The sequence below is a fragment of the Ammodytes marinus genome (genome assembly GCF_949987685.1).
Source record: "Ammodytes marinus genome assembly, chromosome: 9".
Classification (NCBI taxonomy): domain Eukaryota; kingdom Metazoa; phylum Chordata; class Actinopteri; order Uranoscopiformes; family Ammodytidae; genus Ammodytes; species Ammodytes marinus.
The window spans coordinates 762,827-782,500 of record NC_137213.1 but is presented as its reverse complement, the minus strand read 5'-3'; the positions used below and the strand labels follow the sequence as shown (position 1 = coordinate 782,500).

The 19,674-nt window shown below is 39.9% G+C and overlaps 1 protein-coding gene across 1 annotated transcript in view; it reads left to right on the top strand.

Moving 5' to 3' along the window:
• Positions 1-19,674, top strand: part of jph1b (junctophilin 1b) — a gene marked incomplete at its 5' end in the record, with an annotated part of 114,826 nt that overhangs the window by 47,091 nt on the left and 48,061 nt on the right. The window contains one exon of the mRNA XM_080034436.1: positions 6,486-7,233. Within this exon, the coding sequence (XP_079890562.1) occupies positions 6,486-7,233 (748 nt within the window). The remainder of the gene's footprint in view (positions 1-6,485; positions 7,234-19,674) is intronic.

Sequence of the window (19,674 nt, the reverse complement as noted above, 5' to 3'; positions counted from 1 at the left end):
TTAACGGGAAAAATATTGAGAAATGTCATGGAGAGTGATAAATGAATAAATCCTTCTCCCAGGACGGACATCATGCAATAGATGTCACTTGTACAAACAATACAAAAAAAAAATCATGAAGGAATACAATAATTGACATATGTTAACATGCTAATACTAAAATAAAATATGAATAGTGTGGATGCAGGAGGACTTCAGATGCTGCCAGAGGAAGGACCTGATCCACACCGTCTCGTCTCCACCAGGGAAAACTGGAAGAGAACAGACAGACAACAAATGAGCCAAGAAAAGTGAACATTGAGAGTGAACAGGCATGAAAACAAAAAGAGTACCATCCTGCTGAGCGAAAGCATTATCCCCATTTCCAAAGCATTAGCTTCTATAATGCACTGTAATTTTCCCAAAAAAAGGTGGGAAGTGCAAAAAACACGACTAAAATCAAATTGGCCAAAATACAAATAGTCTCTTACTCTACTTTGACCACATATGAGGAATTAAGCTAAATGAGACTGAATAATGACTTGATACCACATATAAAAAGGTCCATGGGATGTGTAATGAAAGGGACGCATCACAATAAATAATTTTTTACAAACAAACAATTGAGTAAATATAAAAAATATTTATTTACGGATTTACTTTCCTAAATATAAAAACTATTTATTTACGTATTTACTTTCCTAAATATAAAAACTTATTTATTTATTTTACAAAATATAACATTTACTTTCCTAAATATAAAAATGTATTTATTTATTGTACAATATAACATTTACTTTCCTAAATATAAATACTTATTTATTTACTTAAAAAATATAACATTTACTTTCCTAAATATAAAAACGTATTTATTTACTTTACAAAATATAACCTTTACTTTCCTAAATATAAAAACTTATTTATTTACTTTACAAAATATAACCTTTACTTTCCTAAATATAAAAAACTTGTTTATTTACTTTACAAAATATAACCTTTACTTTCCTAAATATAAAAAACTTATTTATTTACTTTACAAAATATAACCTTTACTTTCCTAAATATAAAAAACTTGTTTATTTACTTTACTAAATATAAAACATATGCATTTACTTTCCTAGATATAAAAACGTATTTATTTACTTTACAAAACATAACATTTAACTTCCTAAATGTAAAAATGTATTTACTTTACAAAATATAAAAAAATATATTTTACTCGATATGAATACCAATTTACACTCTTGATTGAGCAAATTAAACTATTTACACTCTTGATTGAGCAAATGAATGCCAGTTCAAAACCCATGCCACTGTGCAAAACAGTTTCTGTCCTTTCCCAGGCATAAGGCCATGTCGCATTGGAGGCACATCCAAGGGGTGTCCTTTCGCATCCCTTGCCTATTGCACTTTAGACACCTCCTGCGACCCTCACTAATCCATACCGGAATGTGCCCTACCGGAGCCGGTGGTTCGGCTGGAGGAAGATTGAGTGGCTTTCCACACAGTCCAGTAGCGAGCTCTTCCATAAATGCTTTGTGTGTCAGTGTTGTATGTGCCTGTGAGTGTTCCTTGTGAATAAGGTAGCAGTTGGTGGCTGCAATGTCCAAAAAATGATAAAACAGGCATCTGTACCAGCGCATGGTCTTGTGCTGTGTGGAGTAGTACTGGATAAGTTGGTCTGAAAGGTCTACCCCACCCATGTGTGTGTTATATTCTGTCACAGGTGTCGGACAGGGGACCGACACCTTTGCCCAGAAGCCATCCCCCTTCTTAATTCTCCTCTGCACCGTGTTACCAGAATGTGCAGCGTGAATGGTGGAGCACACTGATACCTCCCTTGTATCCATCCATTTCACAAAAAACAATTGGTCGTCCCGGAACCATCGAATTGAGCCTCTAACAGACTTTTTGGTATGCGCATTCAGCATTGTGCTAGGGGTCTCTTTACGATTCACCCTGTAAGTCCCGCAGGCAAAGAATTTTTTGTTTTGGAGAGCTCGGAACAGTTTGGGACTTGAATAAAAATTATCCGTGTAAATGTGATACCCTGTCCCAAGGTATGGCTGCACAAGTGACATTACGGCATCGTAAAAGAGGCCGTGTCCGGAGGGGATGTCACTTTTCCCTGTGTAAATGTTAAAATCTATGGTGTAGCCATTGCTTGAATCCGCCAAAACGAACAATTTGAAACCCCCCTTAGTAGGTTTGGCCTTCATGTATTGAGTCATCCCGGTTTTAGCCTTTGAGGCAACCATCCTTTCATCCACAGCCAGGTTTTTGTGTGGATGAAAATAGGTCTTTGCTGCGGTTTTGATCAAATTGAGGAGAGGTTTGACCCTGAAGAGTTTGTCGAATTGTGGCGTTCCCTTCTTCCTATTATTGTTTACATCTTCATCTGGATCACTTATGTGTAAGTTCCAGGAGATGACACCAAATCTGTCCCTACTCATGACTGTTGCGGCAAATGGACAGGTTAAACTGTGGTTCTGCCTCCAGTAATCAGCAATGTGGTGCAGTCTAACCAGGGCCATGTAAAAGAGGAGTCCAATGTACTTGTAAAACTCCTCAACTGTCAAATCAGTCCATTTAAACTTTTTACCCATGGCAATTTTTTTGGCAGCCTGTTCGTTGGTGTTGCTACAGAGTGTGTGTACAGTGTGTGCAGTGAAAAACCATTTGAAGAGCTCAATTGGTGTGTAGAAGTGTGTGCCTAGCTGTGGGCCAGGGGTGCGTGCAGGTTGAAACCTGGAGACAGGAGGAGCGGTGTCCTGGTCTTCCTCCGTCTTCCAAGCCCGCTGCTGCGAGGGGGGTGCTGGTGGAGTCGGGACACGGGACCTCTTTGCGGGTGGTTCTCCTCTTCTCCTGGACCTGCCACAGATTCACAGAAATCAGTCCCATTATCTCATAACAAAAATATTCAAACTTCACAACTTGTATTTGCAAACAACAGTGTAATAAAAGTCGATGCAAAAACATTTCCATTCTCTACTATTTGTAAATTGTAAAGGGAAATACTTTTACACAGAATAAACACCTATTACCATTATTTTCAAACAAAAGTAGCGCTATCAATAGAGAAATCAGTCCCTGTAATGTCAAGGATGCAAAATTCAAGCTAGCTTACATTTAAACACAGAGCATCATTTGCTATTTCTAAAATAAATTATCTTACCTGGCTTCAAATGGATGGGATGCAGGTTCAACAGGGGGTGGGAGGGTCAAAGTGCTGGGCACTGTCAGGTCAGAATCCTCTCTGTATAAAAAAAGGACATCAACGTTTCATTCTCCATTCATCAGACAGACATTTCTTGCTTTATAGATAGATGAATGAAACACCCAAACACAGAGTTCATCTAAGAAGTGTAACCTAAAAACGGGAAAACAGTCTTACTTTCCCTTCCAACCCAACAGCAGCAAGCAACCCTTGTAGTAATTGTAATAATAATAAAAACGCGCAAAACACTCAAACTTGATAACTTACGTTTGAAAGAAACGGAGTAATAAAAGACTATTGAAAAACATATCTATTCTCTACCTTTTGAAAACTGTACATAAGGAAAACAATTGTACACAGAATAAACAACTATTACTTGTTTTCAAACAACAGAAGGCTGACGACTAGAGTATTCAGCTCTGTCACGTCAGTTCCAAAAAAAAAATCTGTCATGTCACGGACGCAACATTCAAGCTAGCTTACATGTTCACACATAGCTTCCATTACAAAACAGACGTTTTGTCAAATAAATGCTCTTCAAATGGATCCATGTCATCTTCATATTCCTCTTCGTCAAAGCCCTCAATGTCGGAATTGGCGTCTTCCTCGTCACTGCTCCGCTGAATCTCGTCGAGGGCCAAAGCTGTCGAAAGCATCCGGGCCATGGTGAAGTCGAAAAAGGAGTCCTTTGTTTAGTAATTGTAAATATATTTGACAAGTAATGGGGTGGTCCTTAGTGATTACACTAAGTTGATTGGATGGTTTTTCACAAAATCTGACAGCAAGCAGCTCTACCAATCACGCAAGGGAAAGGGCCGATGACGTTTTCGCAAATGTTGATTGACAAGCGGCTCAGCCAGTAGCGCATGGAAAGGATTGATACATTTTCGCGCCTCTCAGCAACATACGGTATCTCTAGCTGTGAGTGACGTGTACTATTGCGAGAATATGTCCCGGAAAGGGGAGAATCTCAGTTTTACGGAGATATTCAAACCACATTGCTGCGATTTAATAATGTTAAATAATTTATTAAAACATAACAAAATCACCGATAGAACGCAATACTGCGTCACCCGAGTTGGAAGGGTTAAGTTCCAAATTTTCTGGGGGGTGCCCCCATACCCCCCACCTATAATTTGTACACCCAAATGTTGAAACAAAAACTAGCCTATATGCCCTGTACGCAGGTGGTTTTACAATATATTAATTGGTATGTTGTTTTTACTTTTTGGATTAAAAAGAAGGCATGTCGGTAAACTACCCCTGCGTTCCGAATCGCATACTCTCTTCTATATAGTATGTAAAAAAAAGATTTAGGATGTCCCAATTCTTGTGGCCAGATTTAGGATGGTTAGAAGTATACGGATGTCCTACTTCATCCGGCCAATATTGTTAGTGTTGAAAACCACATCCTATTTGGGCGATTCTGACCCACAATCCAGTGCGCACGTGAAGTGACGTCACATCGACGAAGCCTCCATATGAAAACAAACGGGGATGCGACGGATATAAAAACAAGATGCAAGATCAAGGCGCAATGTTATGATGAAATAAAAGAGTAAAAGTATGTCCCAATAGTATGCCTACTGCAACATAACTAGATTATTTTTATCGTCGGATGTAGTATGTCGAATAGAAAAAACAAAGAGTATGAGATTCGGAACGCAAGGTACATGTCTGGCCCTTAGTGTGATTATCATATCGTAGAGTGGCCCTTTGTGAAAATTAGTTTGTCACCCTTGGTCTAATTGATATTTCCTGCATTCAAACGACATCAGTGCAGCACCTATTCTTATAGTCCAGGTTGTGGCCCAAATAAATGATGTTCATAGCTTGACTGCTGCGCGTTAAAGGGGCGATGAATGCAATCTTAATAAGAGAATAAATCCAGACGAACCAAAACATCTCAAAAATAGCTTAGGGGCAAGGGTTAATAGGGTTAAACTTGTTTAAGAGTCAGCATCAATTATCCTATCTATAGTAATACACAAGACTCCTTGAATGGGATTTAAGTGCATATTCTCCTCTCAAAGTGCACCAGATTCATGCATTCAAATGTTAAGGGTACAAAAAACTTTCGGCTGGGGGTGCATGCCCCCGGACCCCCTAGAGCAGGGGTCTCCAAACTTTTTTCACTGAGGGCCACATACAGAAAAATCTACGAAGGGCCGGGCCACTTTGCAAAAATAACACATTTATCAGGACATGTAGCTGCTCTGATGTTTAGTTTCATAGTGTCTTCGTAAATTGTAATCCTTCTTCACGGCAGACACATTTCCCCTCTTGTTTATATGCCAATGATACACCCAGTGTTTTCTGCCTTTGCGTCCAATGTCCAGCAGGGTGAAAATAGTATCCAGCCGAGGTCCCGACCCTCCTAGGGGGGTCCGGGGGTATGCCCCCCCGGGAGATTTTTTAAAGTTTTTAAAGTGAAATGCATGAATCTGGTGCACTTTGAGAGGGAAATTAAGAGGCTAAATCTGAAGAATTTTGTATGAAAAAAAAATGGAGACACTATGTCAGATGAATTAGAAGCTATTGGAGAAGGACACAGATTTTCCATAATAATATTAATTTAAAATAAAATATTATGCAGGGTCCTCTGGGATGGGCTTGTTGCTCATTTTCTTTTATGGGACATATTTCTCTGTAATATAATGAGTGCATTTAAATTATTTAAAAATTAAAAGCGCCATATTACATTATATTTTTAAAATGTGCCACGGGCCAATCAATCAGTGTTTGACACCCCTGCACTAGTGGGTTAACTAAGAAATGCAAAAAAATAAAAAAACATTTTTTTCAAAGGGCCATATTACATTATATTTTTAAAATCGGCCGCGGGCTAATAAAAAGCGGGCCGCGGGCCGTAGTTTGGAGACCCCTGCCCTAGAGGGTTCCGGGACCACACCACCGCTGCTGAAAAAAATCCTGCGGGAAACACTAGTGTAGTGCAGCTTCGTTTAATATAAGGTAACTTTTCAAGTTGCCTAACACTGGTTAAAACCAGTAAAGTAAATTAAAACAAAAATTGAGCTAAGGAATAAATAGCTCTTGTCATGTTATTGTCATTAGTTATGTATCGTAATAAATAAATCTTTTTGAGAGTTCAGATTGTGTGAGTCCAAAAACCATGCATTTTTGTATTTCATTGATGCTTCTGTTCTATGATGTCTGAAAAACACCAGTCATTTTTTATCTTTTTATCCATTTCTCTTGTTGTATGTTTTTTATTTGACAGTTTACTCACTGTTTGTCATCTCTCCCCCTCCTTCTGTTCTTGCTCTAGGTACGTACCAGGGTCAGTGGACCGGTGGGATGCGTCATGGCTACGGTGTACGTCAAAGTGTGCCATATGGTATGGCCTCTGTCATCCGCTCACCTCTACGAACCTCGCTGGCTTCCCTCCGCAGTGAGCAGAGTAATGGTACAGCACTGCATGATAGCCTGTCTGACAGCCCTGCCGGCACACGTGGTGGCTTTGTACTCAACTTCCATTCAGACGGAGACAATTCTGAGAAGAAGAAGGGTCTTTTTCGCCGTGGCTCCCTCTTTGGTAGCCTTCAGCGACTGCGCAAATCAGACTCACGATCGTCAATTTCCAGTAAACGCAGCTCAGCACACAGTGATACCTTGAGCCGCATCAGTTCAAGCGATGCCAACTCCACAATCAGCTTTGGAGATGGAGATGACTACCTGCCTTTGGAGGATAATGTGGATGCCACAACAACCGAGTCCTACATGGGTGAGTGGAAGAATGACAAGCGTAGTGGCTTTGGTGTCTCTGAGCGCACCAACGGCATGAAGTATGAAGGTGAGTGGTTGAACAATAAGCGTCATGGCTACGGATGCACGATATTTCCTGATGGCACCAAGCAAGAAGGGAAGTACAAGAATAACGTGCTTGCCCGGGGCATCAAGAAGCAGCTGATCCCGATGAAGAACACCAAAACCAAACAAAAGGTGGATCGAGCTATTGAGGGAGCGGTGAGAGCAGCAGCCATTGCCAGAACCAAAGTGGAAATTGCCATCTCAAGGTAAGTTATCCTGTGTAGCCACAAGTGCATCACTGTGTATGCAAAAATAAATTCTGTTTCATTCAACTCTGTATTATTTTAGCTCAAGATAGGGTGCTGCAGAGATGAAAGAGTAAGGTAGGACAGGAATGGGGGACGGCATGGAAAGTTCCCTTGCCAGTTCTTAACTGGAGATGCTGAAATTACATAGCCTAGAAATCCAAACCTGCCGCTGGCAAATTTAAATGTGCTCAGCCTGTTGGTCTGGACACAATCCATGGGGGGGTCTTTAAATATGTCGGAAAATTCGGAGCTGCCAATCGAATCATTCTGACGATGACGATAGAGCTGTACATGCGCCGTCAAAGCTGTGATAGGGAACCAACAAAGATGGCTGTGAATACTTTGTTTGAGTTTGAAACGGCTTTGGCTTCGACACTTAACGATTTGAAGACGGCAATCAAATCTTTCATTAGCAAGAAAGAAGAATGTTCTGTTTTACCAACCGACCACTGCAAAATGTAATTTACCAGTTAACCCCGCTGTTCACTAAACAAACAGGGCTGAATCGGCTGAATACGTCACCTTGTTCATTGCTCTGATTGGTCGTAGTGCTATCCAATTGCGTGCAGTGGTATTTTAAATGTATGCGTAGGTGCGCCCCTTGAGTTGGGGAGGTCAATTGATTGTTGCCAGGCCTATATCATTCTAGATGTGGGTCTGGATTTCCAGGCTAGAAATTACATAGTAAGCATCTTAAATCCTTACCCTATTAGGGCAACAGTTGACCATCATGTCTCTCATCATGGATCGACTTTGGAGATGTCAAGATTCTGGAGGAAAGAATTAATTTCTGTTGTGTCGGAGAAATAGAAATCCCTAAAGATGTCATTAATAGGAATGGGGTCAGAGACAAGCTTGCCAGAGGAATCTTTAATTTGTGGAATTAATCATGAAGTAGTTTGACGTTTCAAGTGATGAGCCAGGAGCCTACTCGGCTTATCGTCATGTTCATAATAAGTAGCACGAGAATGTACTAGAAGTCGCTCCGCATCGGTTGTTGTAAGGAGGCCCAACTCTACCTGCAGATCATATCTCACTATACTGTGGGATGGAATTTTGTCCGTCAATATCCCTTATTTTCGTTTGGAGTTCATTTAACCTGGCCTTATGGGTTCTAATGCGGTGATTGGAGTAAGAAATCATTTGACCACACAAATAAACTTTGAATTGAATGCATCATCAGACAGACACAAAGTATTAAACCTCCAGGGTGAGGAGAAACAAGGTTGGCCTGAAAGTTTTATATTGAGACTAAAAGTAGCATGATCAGAAATAACAATTGAATGCTACTCGGAAGGAGGTCACTTTGGAGACCAGGGAACCATGAACAAAAAAATAATCAATGCAGGAATAGGATTGATGGACTTGAAAAAAAAAAAAATGCTTTAGCAGGGCTCAACAATAAGGATTGCCCGACGTCCCGGGGCAAGTAAAATGCCATGTCAGGCCAGTAACTATGACAACCCGCTTGCCCGACCGGGAAACCGGGAGGTTCCGCTGAAATTCTTGAATAATAAAAAAATTAAAATCTTATTTTATTTATTTTTTTGAATCGCCAAATACAAGTAGCCTAATCTATCTATGGTTTATTTTCATATTTAACTGGTGCTAATTATTACATTAACGCTTATGTTATTTATAATTTTTTCGTGCGCGTAGTGTCTGCTACGTTGCATATCTCCTCTCTGCTCAGTTTTGTGAAGGGGGGGGCGGGGCTCCACCGCCGACACACACATACACACGCAGACTCGGCACAACACCGGTGAGCACCTATTATTTACTATCTATGGTGAACACACACACCCAGTCAGAGAGGTAGAGAAGAGAACTACACGCGTTACGTTGGTGTGACAGAAATTCCAAAAGCCAACGAGTAAATCATAAATGTAAATGGAGTGAAGTCGACCCCAACCGTCTGAAAAGCAGCGAAAATATCCGCGGTTTTTAAATGCATTATGCACCCAACGTGAATATAGTAGCGAGGGTGCTAACGTTAGCTCTGCTGCTTGTAGCCTACTACCAGTTAATGTGCAGATCAACACAAACATCAGCAACAGTTAGCAGAGGAACATCTCTACAGCCTGCATGTGGATCTCAATAAATGGGCCAGAGGTGTCACTTCACATACCAGGAGGCAGTGGAAGCCTAAAAGTAAGCAACTGGAAAAGTGTTCAAAACAGCCTGTCCTGATCAAAACAAAATCACTCATACACACATTAAAATAATAGCCTATAGTAAAAATAAAATAAACTTTTAAAACAAATTGTTGTAAGCCTAAAAATGTATTTGCAGAAAGAAGTTTTAAAGAATTGCTGTTGTAAAAGAAATAATGTAAAACAAATGAAAAAGTGGGTTTTAAAGTTCTTTACATGATTTTTGTTTGCATAAAACATGTCTCATTTGCAGTTATTGTAGGTTTAGAAACAAAAAAAATGCAAATGTTCCAACTCAAATAATATTTGAATATTAGCCTTCCACTTTCAGTATGACCATTTAACTCATATAATACTGTCCATGATTTGTTTATACATTGTCAATAAAGAGCAAATGTAAAAATTATTAAAACACGACTAATAGAAAAAAAAATTGTATAGGGCAGGGCCAGTAAAGATTTACTTCGGGCAAGTAGAATTCAGACCCACTTGCCCGACCGGGCCAGTGAAAAAAAACCTTAGCGTTGAGCCCTGGCTTTAGCTTGGGGACTATAAAATCTCCAAGGATCTACAAACCCATTTTGGAGCATAACATCTGAAATTGTTTTAGACATGGAAGATGGTTGACATGGTTGAGAGTACAGGGATTAGAATGGTCCCGGGTTGGGTTCCTCAAACAGTTCAGATCCCCAGCAAGAATTAAAAGATGGGTGTCCCGGAAAGGAAGGGTGACAAATAATTTATTTGTAAAATCTGGATTGTCAACATGTGGAGCATACATCTTTACTAATATAACAGGATTATAGTATAAAAGGCCTGCAAAACTCAAATATCTGCCATTTTTATCAGCTATGATCTTGGTGGTAAAATGTACCCATTTATTATCCAAAATAGCTACCAATCTAGCTTTTGAGTCAAAAGTTGAGTGAAAAAGAGGACGCTATTGAGCAAGTCATGGTGTAGGTTGTGTCTTTTTACTTCTTCTACTTCTTTACTTTTAGCTCCTCCACCTTCACTAAATTAGAAAAAAAAATGCAAATTTGTAAGCCTTTTGATGGTGGCAAATAACGCATAAAGGTGAAGTAAGCGAATTATTTATGTTAAAGCCACTACGAGTAACATGGTCCGTTGGCGGCCCCTTTGGACAAAAGCGGTAGTATTTTTACGACGCCCGCTGTCGCAAAGCTGTTTTCTAGCTCGTGCCAGGCGTGGGAGTTTCGACTGAGAAGGGCGCAATATAGTGCATGTCCGTGTGTTGAAAGTGTGAGGGCACGGACTCTTTTCGGCTCCGTGAGAGTGGTTAGTGACACTGCAGCATCAACTAATGCCAGTCAGTGCCACACACACCTGATTGCAATGAGTTGATGCAGCAGTGTCACCTAACTACTCTCTCTCACGTAGCTGAAAGATTACGTGTCCTCACAGAAAGCGAATGAACGAGAGATGGCAGTTAGTATGGATCACGATGAGGTAATGTGTTTGTGTTGTTGATGTAAATAATGTCTATTTCAGATGAATAATGGTAATCTGATGATGGTGAAGCAAAGCAAACTTTGTGTTAGTGCCAACCGCTCATTCATTTAGGAGTAAACACTGCAGTCTAGTTCGCTCCCGTGAAATTGTATACACGTTGCTTGGCAACGCCCTCGTCCCGCCCGTAGCCTATATCACTCTTCCTTTTAGCTTTTCTTCATTGCATTCTCTTTTTTTATTTGATGGTTCAGCCCCGTTATCAGTCATTATGACGACAAATAACTGTCTCAAACAAGGCTCCCGCTCCCCTTCCCTCACCTGGAGGGATAGGCTTCTCAAATCGCGTTGCTGCGCCACACTGAAATCTGCAACCAATACAGATATGTGACCATAGAGCCTGCACGAGCGAACCGAAAATCAGACTGGGTGTGTGACCAGACCAAAAGCAGTAATAAAAACTATATAAAAACGTCTTTCTTTGCACTGATGGTCTCGTTTGTAAAGGTAATTTATGATTATCAGAGGAAACATGAGGCTGTTCAAAAGATATTTAAATGTTACTCGTAGCTGCTTTAATATAAGCATTACATCGCTCTTTATCCATAGTGTGCGCGTTTCATAAAGCCGATCTCTCAGTCACTCGCTCTGCATGTAATCGGCAAATAAACTTTGTCTCACTGCCGGTGCATGTGCAGAGCGACAGATGGGTGAATGCGTATGCGCCTACAATGGGGGAGCAGGTAAAAATCCTTCCCAATGTCTGTTTTGATCATGTTTTATCACACTTATGGATCTGAGATTCTAGATTAATCGCTGCTTGAAGACGTGCATTAATGTGGTGACGTGAGAACGAGGGAGGGGATTGCTAACTGCAGTCACTGACAGGAAGTTAGCTAAACTGACCATTCCACTTACTGAACCTTTAAGGATGAGGAAGACCAAGAAAGAGAACCCAAAACTTTTTGTCGAATTAGCTAGCTAACATTAGCTCACCAGGCTCGGCTATCGCCAGTGATGACCTCTCGGCAACACCGATGGATGATGACTCCCTGTTTGCTATCATACAGACAGCGTTTTCCATTAGACGAATGGAAAACTCTATCAACATATGGCTTGACAACATAGTCATCCCTCGCTGGGGTGAAAACTAGTTTGGCCGCAAACTCTTCCCGCATAACCAGCCTGGAGGAGACTCGAGACCAGTACGAGAGGCGCCCCTATGAGTTTTAATTGTTTTAATGTACGTAGACTAGGGGCGACTGTGTCTCAGTTGGTAGAGCGGGTCGGCCGATGATCAAAGGGTTGGAGGTTCGATCCCCGCCCTGCCACCTGTGTCATAGTTGTTGTGTCCTTGGGCAAGACACTTCACCCACCTTGCCTCGTGTGAATGTCGATAGTTAGCCTGCTATCGGTGTATGAATGTGTGTGTGAATGGTAACGTGGGAATGGGAACAGGTCTCCCTTGAAAAAGAGTCTTCGGACTCAATGGGATATACCTGTATAAATAAAGGTTAAAAAAAAAGACTTAACAATATTGTATACACCAAACACAAAATCTGGTCTTCGAGTCGAATCGAGTCCTTGCACTTGATGCACACTAAGCGTTTGATCAGGGGCCGTATTCACAAAACATTTTAAGGCTAAGAGTAGGTCCTAATGTGCTGATTTAGAAGTAACTTTCAAAAATAAGGGGCGTGTTACTCCTAATTGTAGGACTCCTAACTGTTTAAGATAAGTTTAATTCACAAAGCATTTTAGCGCTAAAACTAGCTCCTAAATCTATGAAAAGCTAGGAGTCCTCTCGTCACTAAGAGTAAATCACAGACAACCATTTGATGGTGTTTTGGAGAGATTTAATGCTAGTGAGCTTTAAAAAAATTTAAATCGGATCATCCTAGCCTGAAAAAAGGCAGAAAGAGTGTTTTATGGTCTCACTGTCTAACCCTACATTTCTCTTTCTGTGATGTCACAGAAAGAGAACTGTAGGGTTAGACAGTGAGACTGTCTAACCCTACTTTGTGGACACAGGCTATTTTGTAATTCACTGTGGATTTTTGAAAAATGTAAAGCAATGGTAATTGAAAGCAAAGTCATATTTGTCTTTTTATCTTTGCCTTTTGTGTTGTTGTTGTTGATCCAAAAATGGTCCGATCCGTGACTCAAAAACTGTGACAAGATCGAGTTTTGTGGTCCGTTGCACCCCTTCCAGCTAGAAAATCATGGAGTAAGGGCTACACTGAAAACCCTGTTGTGAATCATGGTCTCTCATTGAGAGAGGCAGGGTTGAGAGTGCAACCCAATCTGCAAAGATCTAAAGTTGCATCTGTAATACGAATTTTCCAGCAAACAAACAGCTTAGAGTTAGCCTGGAAATCCAGACCCTGATATCTTGAACGATAGAGGGTCTGGCCACGATCAATAGTAATTTCCAACTCAAGGGGCGGCTCCTACTCGTGCATTTCAAATGCCACTGCACGCAGTTGGATAGCACTACAACCAATCAGAGCGATGCACAAGGTGACGTAAGCCCCTTTCGTTTAGCGAACAGCTGTTAAACTGTTAAATTAAACGTTTGCCGTTGTCGGTCGGCAAAACAGAACATTCCACTTACTTGCTAATGAAAGATTTGAGTGCCGTCTTCCAAATCGTTAAGGGTCGAGGCCAAAGCAGTCTCAAACTCACACAACATATCCGCAGCCATCTTTGATGTTTACTATCACGGCTTCGACGTCGCATGCACGTCACTGTCGTCATCCGGTTACGTCCTCCCCAGAGTACCATATAAAGGGCTCTGGCGCGCCCATATTAGATAGAACGAATTGAAACCATAGCCAGATTTATGGTCTTCTTGATAAAGCTTCATTGGAGCGTGTCCAGACCAACACGCGCAGCAAATTTAATTTGCCAGCGCCTAGTGGCAGGTCTGGGAATGCCAGGCTAGCTTAGAGTTGCATCCTTATAGTAAATGACAACATTACAGGAATTGATTTCTGTATTACAATTATATAATATTTACACAGATAAATACTACATTTGGAAATGTTTTCAATAAAATATACAAAATGTGTATCTATTGAAGCAAACTTCAGATTTAAATTTATTTTTGTTTTTCTAAAAAAAACTGGTATGTTATAAAATAAACAATTTCATGTGAAATAATTTCACCCTTTCATCAAAGAAAATATTACCTCATTTGTGTGAAATAACTCAAATTGTTCAAACTGTAAAGATTAAAAGTTTGTAATTTGTGTATTGGGGTTTGATGCTAGTGTTTGTACTCTGAGCATGTTCTGAGTGACAGTGTGTGTTATCTCAATGAGGCTGGTTCATAGTGTTTGCTGCACGGAACCTGTTTTGCAGGTGAAGTGAACTGTTCAGCTCCAATGACTGTTGGTAGTGCAGACTGTAGTTAAGAGTTTTGCACATTGAGCTACAGTTGTGCCCACTGTGGTTTAGCGATCGAAAAAAACTGTAAAGCCGCTGGATCACCTCCTTTAAATAAGGGGGTAACAAAAGCTGACTTATTAAAAAGGATTGTAAGAGGCTGTGCTACAAAATCAGCTGCTATTTTTAAAAAGTAGGGCTCTATTTATTCAGGTCCAGGGGATTTTCTGCTATCCAACGTTTTGAGGGCTTGATGCACTTGCTGCACAGTAAAAGGTAAAAAATTAAAGGGTTCTCCTGAAAACCTTGGAGCTTCTGTGCAGGGAGACACAGGGACAGCTCCTGTAGAGTCAAACAAAGAACCAGATGATACAAAATGATTGTTAAAACAATTTAGAACCTCAGTTCTATCATAGACTCACTGGGACCGAATCTTTTAGAACAAATGTCGGAAGAGCCTGAGGGCTTTTACTTACAGATATAGATTTAATTACTTTCCAAAATTTCTGTGGATTATTAAGGTTCTCAGTTGTGACAGATAAGTAATATTCAGATTTAGCCTTTTTGATAAGAGAAGTGCATTTGTTCCTTAGTTGCCTGAAAATAGACCAATCAGAGGCAAAATCACTTTTCTGGCTTTGGCCCATGCCACATTACGTTGATGGATGTACAGAAACCAGTAAAGTGACTACACACTTTCACTTTTTCCAACTTTAAGAACATACCTGCACTGGAGTTGTCCTCGCTGAGGTCATCGTTGCTCTCAAATAGTATGGTGTCAGCACTGGAACCACTTGTGTCGCCGCTTGTCTCACCACTTGCATCACCACTTATGTCTCGATGTGTCTCTGTCGACCTGAACAGAGTCTTCTTGGCCAAGCCTCGTTGCAGCATGGAGCCCTGCCTCTTCCTTGGGGACCTCATATGCTGCTAAGGGTTTTCAAAGCCTCCTCATCAATGCCAGCGTCTGTAATTGATAAAACACATCTAATTTTAGATGAGACATTTTCCAGCTTTCAGTCACATGATGAGTTGCAATATATGTATATTTGCCAGGTTGTGGTTGCATGTTAAAAGCAAATATACGTGTCTGTCTGGTTGTCTGTGAAACAAAGCACCTAGTTTTTACAAAAATTCTAAACATCACATTTACTGATTGCCAGTCAGTCAAAAATATTTGAATGTCTGTCTCATTTAGACACCTATCCTAATTAAAGGCAAGACTAGTAAATAGAGAAAACAAATAAAAGCCTCGGCTGTAAACTATAGTTTTAGTAGTCAAAGATAGAACATTTGTAACTCTTCACTTGTCATCATCAATATGTGCGTTAGGGCCATTATTGAAACAATTAACATTGGATGCATTGAACAATTAATTAATGACTCCTATTAGCATTTAACATGACTCAAATTGAAACATGTCTTTAACTTGATTTAGCCATATTTTGTCCGTGATGTAATGCAACCTATTACACACACGCCTACGTGCACTACACTTTATATGATGACTTTACTGAAATCAACAATCTCCCTTTCAAAGATACAGACAAATACAGATGCTAATGTTGCTCATTTAATCAGTTTACGTGAAGAAAAAATATGATTTACCTTCCAAAACCGACAACATGGTGTCCTCGTCCATGTTGGGTTATCAGAGCTCTCCGGCTCAAGCACGCTTACCTGAAAATAAATCCACAGCCGGAGTAAGCCAACGTTAGCAATAGCAGACAAAGGCTAATGATAGCTAGCTTGCGACCATGCTCGCTTGCTAAGCACGCTAACCTGGAGAAAAAAAATCCACAGCCAGAGTAAGCCAACGTTAGCAATAGCAGACATGGGCTAATGATAGCTAGCTTGCGACCATGGACATATCTTGCGACCAGCCGCCTTCATGCATTGCAATGCGGCTACTTCTGTTAACCGCAGTTTTGTCACGGAATAACAAGGCATTTCTGGGTTAAGTAGATTAACGTACTTACCTTGAATGTTTGTTCCGTGAACATATACAGGTTTGTTCCCCTGTTGTATGCTTGAACCACAAGTTCTTGAGCTGTTTTCTTTTCTTTCAAAGCGGGAAATCACCGGACATCGCTTCAGCCAGTCGCAAATGACAGACATCATGAACTGAGCACGCGCAGAAAAATTAAACAGTCCCATTTTTCAAAATGTATTTAATTTTTATTTATTTATTTTTTCTCAAAACAAAAACACAATCATATCTTATTGCAGTGGTTCTGAAGATATTTCTTTATTGGGCTGAATAAGCCCTTACATATGACAAACGTTGTTGTCATGGTAATGGGAAAAATTTACAGCAGTGTGGGAATGTAACACTGTCTCTGACACATGCAGAATGAAGGCATCAAAATTTTCATTTTCACTGCAAAACTTTAAATTATGTGATTTTTATCACATTTATAAATAAACATGTTTTCTTTCATCTTTTTTTAAATGGTTTTGGCCTCACCATCTCAGTTTTCTTGTTAGCACAATATCTTGCATAGCTTTCATAACTTGTTTGTTTTTTTCAAATTCAAAGTGCATATAATTAGTCCTTATAAGGGATGAAGCCAATGAATTTTGATGACCTCATGACTTGCTTTAGAACCACCTTCAGGAAAACGTTATGTACTGGTAGCCTCTTTCTTTATATGTCCATGGGTAGCCTATAGGCCAACAGATCATGAACCCTGATGTTGGTGGTGACCCCATGACCTGAGCTCTGATACATAACTACTTTGCCATATCTACCCAGGGGGCGAAACCACTTTTTTTTTTGGAAAACATGCATGGGCTGTTGTAAAAGGTTGTACACCAGAAATGATTTGGACCTTCAAGGATCACAACCTGGGTGGACAACCTGCTCAGCTACCTGCTGGAAAGCTACAGGGGGCGGAAATAGAACCGTTTTAATGCAAGGGTAAAATTGAAAATTTTAACTTAAAGATATCATGAAACTTTGCCAGTTCATTACTGGCATTAAAACAATGATTTTTTGTATTGAAGTTTTTTACAAATTCTTTTGAATATGTATGCAAATATTGCATATTTCACAAATGATGCACACATTTGCATATCTTTAACAAACAAAAATCTAAATATTGGATAAAGCCAGAGTTAAAATCTTTATTGCATTTTTACAACATTTAAGTGTCCAAACTGAACAGATGTGGGATACAGCCTTTTTTCATTTTATAAATGAAAAAATATATGTACAGGTCTTAAACATGCATTTTCAGCATGTTTTGAAGGAGAAAATGTCTCATAAATCAGACAACAACATGTGAAAAATCCTTCTGTAGTAACCTTTATGATAGTGCTAAGAATGATTGTGGAAGGTTTAGTTTATTTTCTATTTCCGCCTCCAGTAGCTTTCCAGCAGGTGGTTGATCAGGTTGTCCACCCAGGTTGTGATCCTTGAAGGTCCTAGATATCATATTTGGTGAACAACCTTTTACAACAGCCCATGCCCATAAACTCACTTTGCCCCCTGGGTAATAAGGGGTTTGATCAAAAAGGGGGAGCAGCCTGCTTTATAGGTCACCAACATACTAAATAACATATCATAGCACATGTGAAAACCGACAAAAAAATGTAATAACACAGAATCAGCTCTCAATATTTTAAACACCAGATTAGGATCTGATTGTCGAACATCTGCTTGTTGCATCTAAAATATGTAATTGTATCATAGGTTGTATAGTTTCTCTTTGTATAGTCAACATGTTTGAAGTCAGTCATTGATGCCTTTTATTTGATACTTAAATCAAGCAACATTTAAGTTGTAGTGAATAACTCTTAAAATCAGCTAAATTAGTTCTCAACTTGTTTCAAGATTCAGTGAATCTTAAAAAAGTTGCTTGATTTAAGAATCTGTGAATCTTGAAACAAGCTGAGAAGTAATTAAGCTGATTTTAAGAATTATTCACTCGGCTTTAAGATTCCTAGACTAAACCAGATATAAAATACAATTTATACTCAATTTAAGATTATTCTGTAAAATGACAAACTTAAAATAAGTAAATAACTTTTAAAACAAGGCAAATTATCTATGATGTCTAATAATAAGATTTTAAATCTTGGCAAGTGCCAGATTATTTGCAGTGTGGGGCCTTGAGGTGTTAGCAGGGCTGCGACTGCTGCTGGTGGGGCCTTGAGGTGTTAGCGAGGCTGCTGTGGCCCAGCTCACCCTTTGTTCTAGCCTTTCAGAGTCCAGGTAGTCCACATTCATTTCATGTGATGAATGATGATATCCTTAAAGGATATCATCATATTATACACTTTTCTGTCAATATTATATGGTCTTAAAGTTCCCTAATACGTTTTTCTTTAGTTGTTTGCTGAAAAACACATTCAGATCCTTTATTGTAGTATGCCTCTATACCCTGATTTTCAGCTAATCTCACGATGGCCTATTTTTTAAACCGAGCTGCAGCTCCCCTCGTTTTATATACAATCTATGAGCTCCCCCCGCCCCTGTCCGGAAGCGAAGCCATTGGCGTCTGTCCATAGCTTGCAGTGCCTGTTACCCTATGCTGTTACCACGGTTAGGTTTACCCATGAGAAGAACCATGTCTAGTGCTAGTAACGCAGGAGCTCAGCCGCACTTTGAACAGTTTGACATGACCGATCCTTGTGTACATGAAAGACTATGTTCATACAGATGCACTGACAGCCACAAGCTAATGGAAACGGCATGTTCACAATAAAAATGCAGCAAAAGATGGAGGCTACTGCGAAGCTACTCGGGGCTAACGGTTAAAAATAACACTAAAATCAGTGAAAAAATTAGCTTCAAAGTTAGACTTCTACTCTATTAACTTCCAGTGCTTTGTCTTGCTAAAACCGAGGCATTTCCAGACTGCTGTGGGGAATATAAATAGCTTTTTATGAGCAAAAGATCGATGCTTGTCCCAAAGCTAATAGCTATACACCAGTCAGGCAAAAATACCAATAAAAACTATTATTTTAGTTTCACCGTTTGAAAAAAAACACAAGTAGCTTCCTATCTGTTGTGTTATTAAAAACGAGGCATTAATAGACTGCTGTGGTTAAGATAAATTAGTGGTCTATGAGCAAAAGCATGCTGTGTTGGTGTATGCAACATTCAGCATGCTTTGCTGTACTACAGGCATCTTGTCGCTTAGCGGGGAAAACAAGATGGAGGTGAAGGAATATTTGTCCAGAGGATCTCGGGTCCGTGGACCAATAAGGAATAGGGGGTGGGGTTATCATAGACTACTGCACGGTGGAAGTTAGGGTTAGGGTTCTGGTTACTAATGTGGGGGGGAAGCATTGACATATAAAGAAAATATGGGGAAGTGGCTTCTTCTCGCTGTGACGACATATCGAGAACATTTCTGAATGGAGTACATTGGGGGGAGGGGTG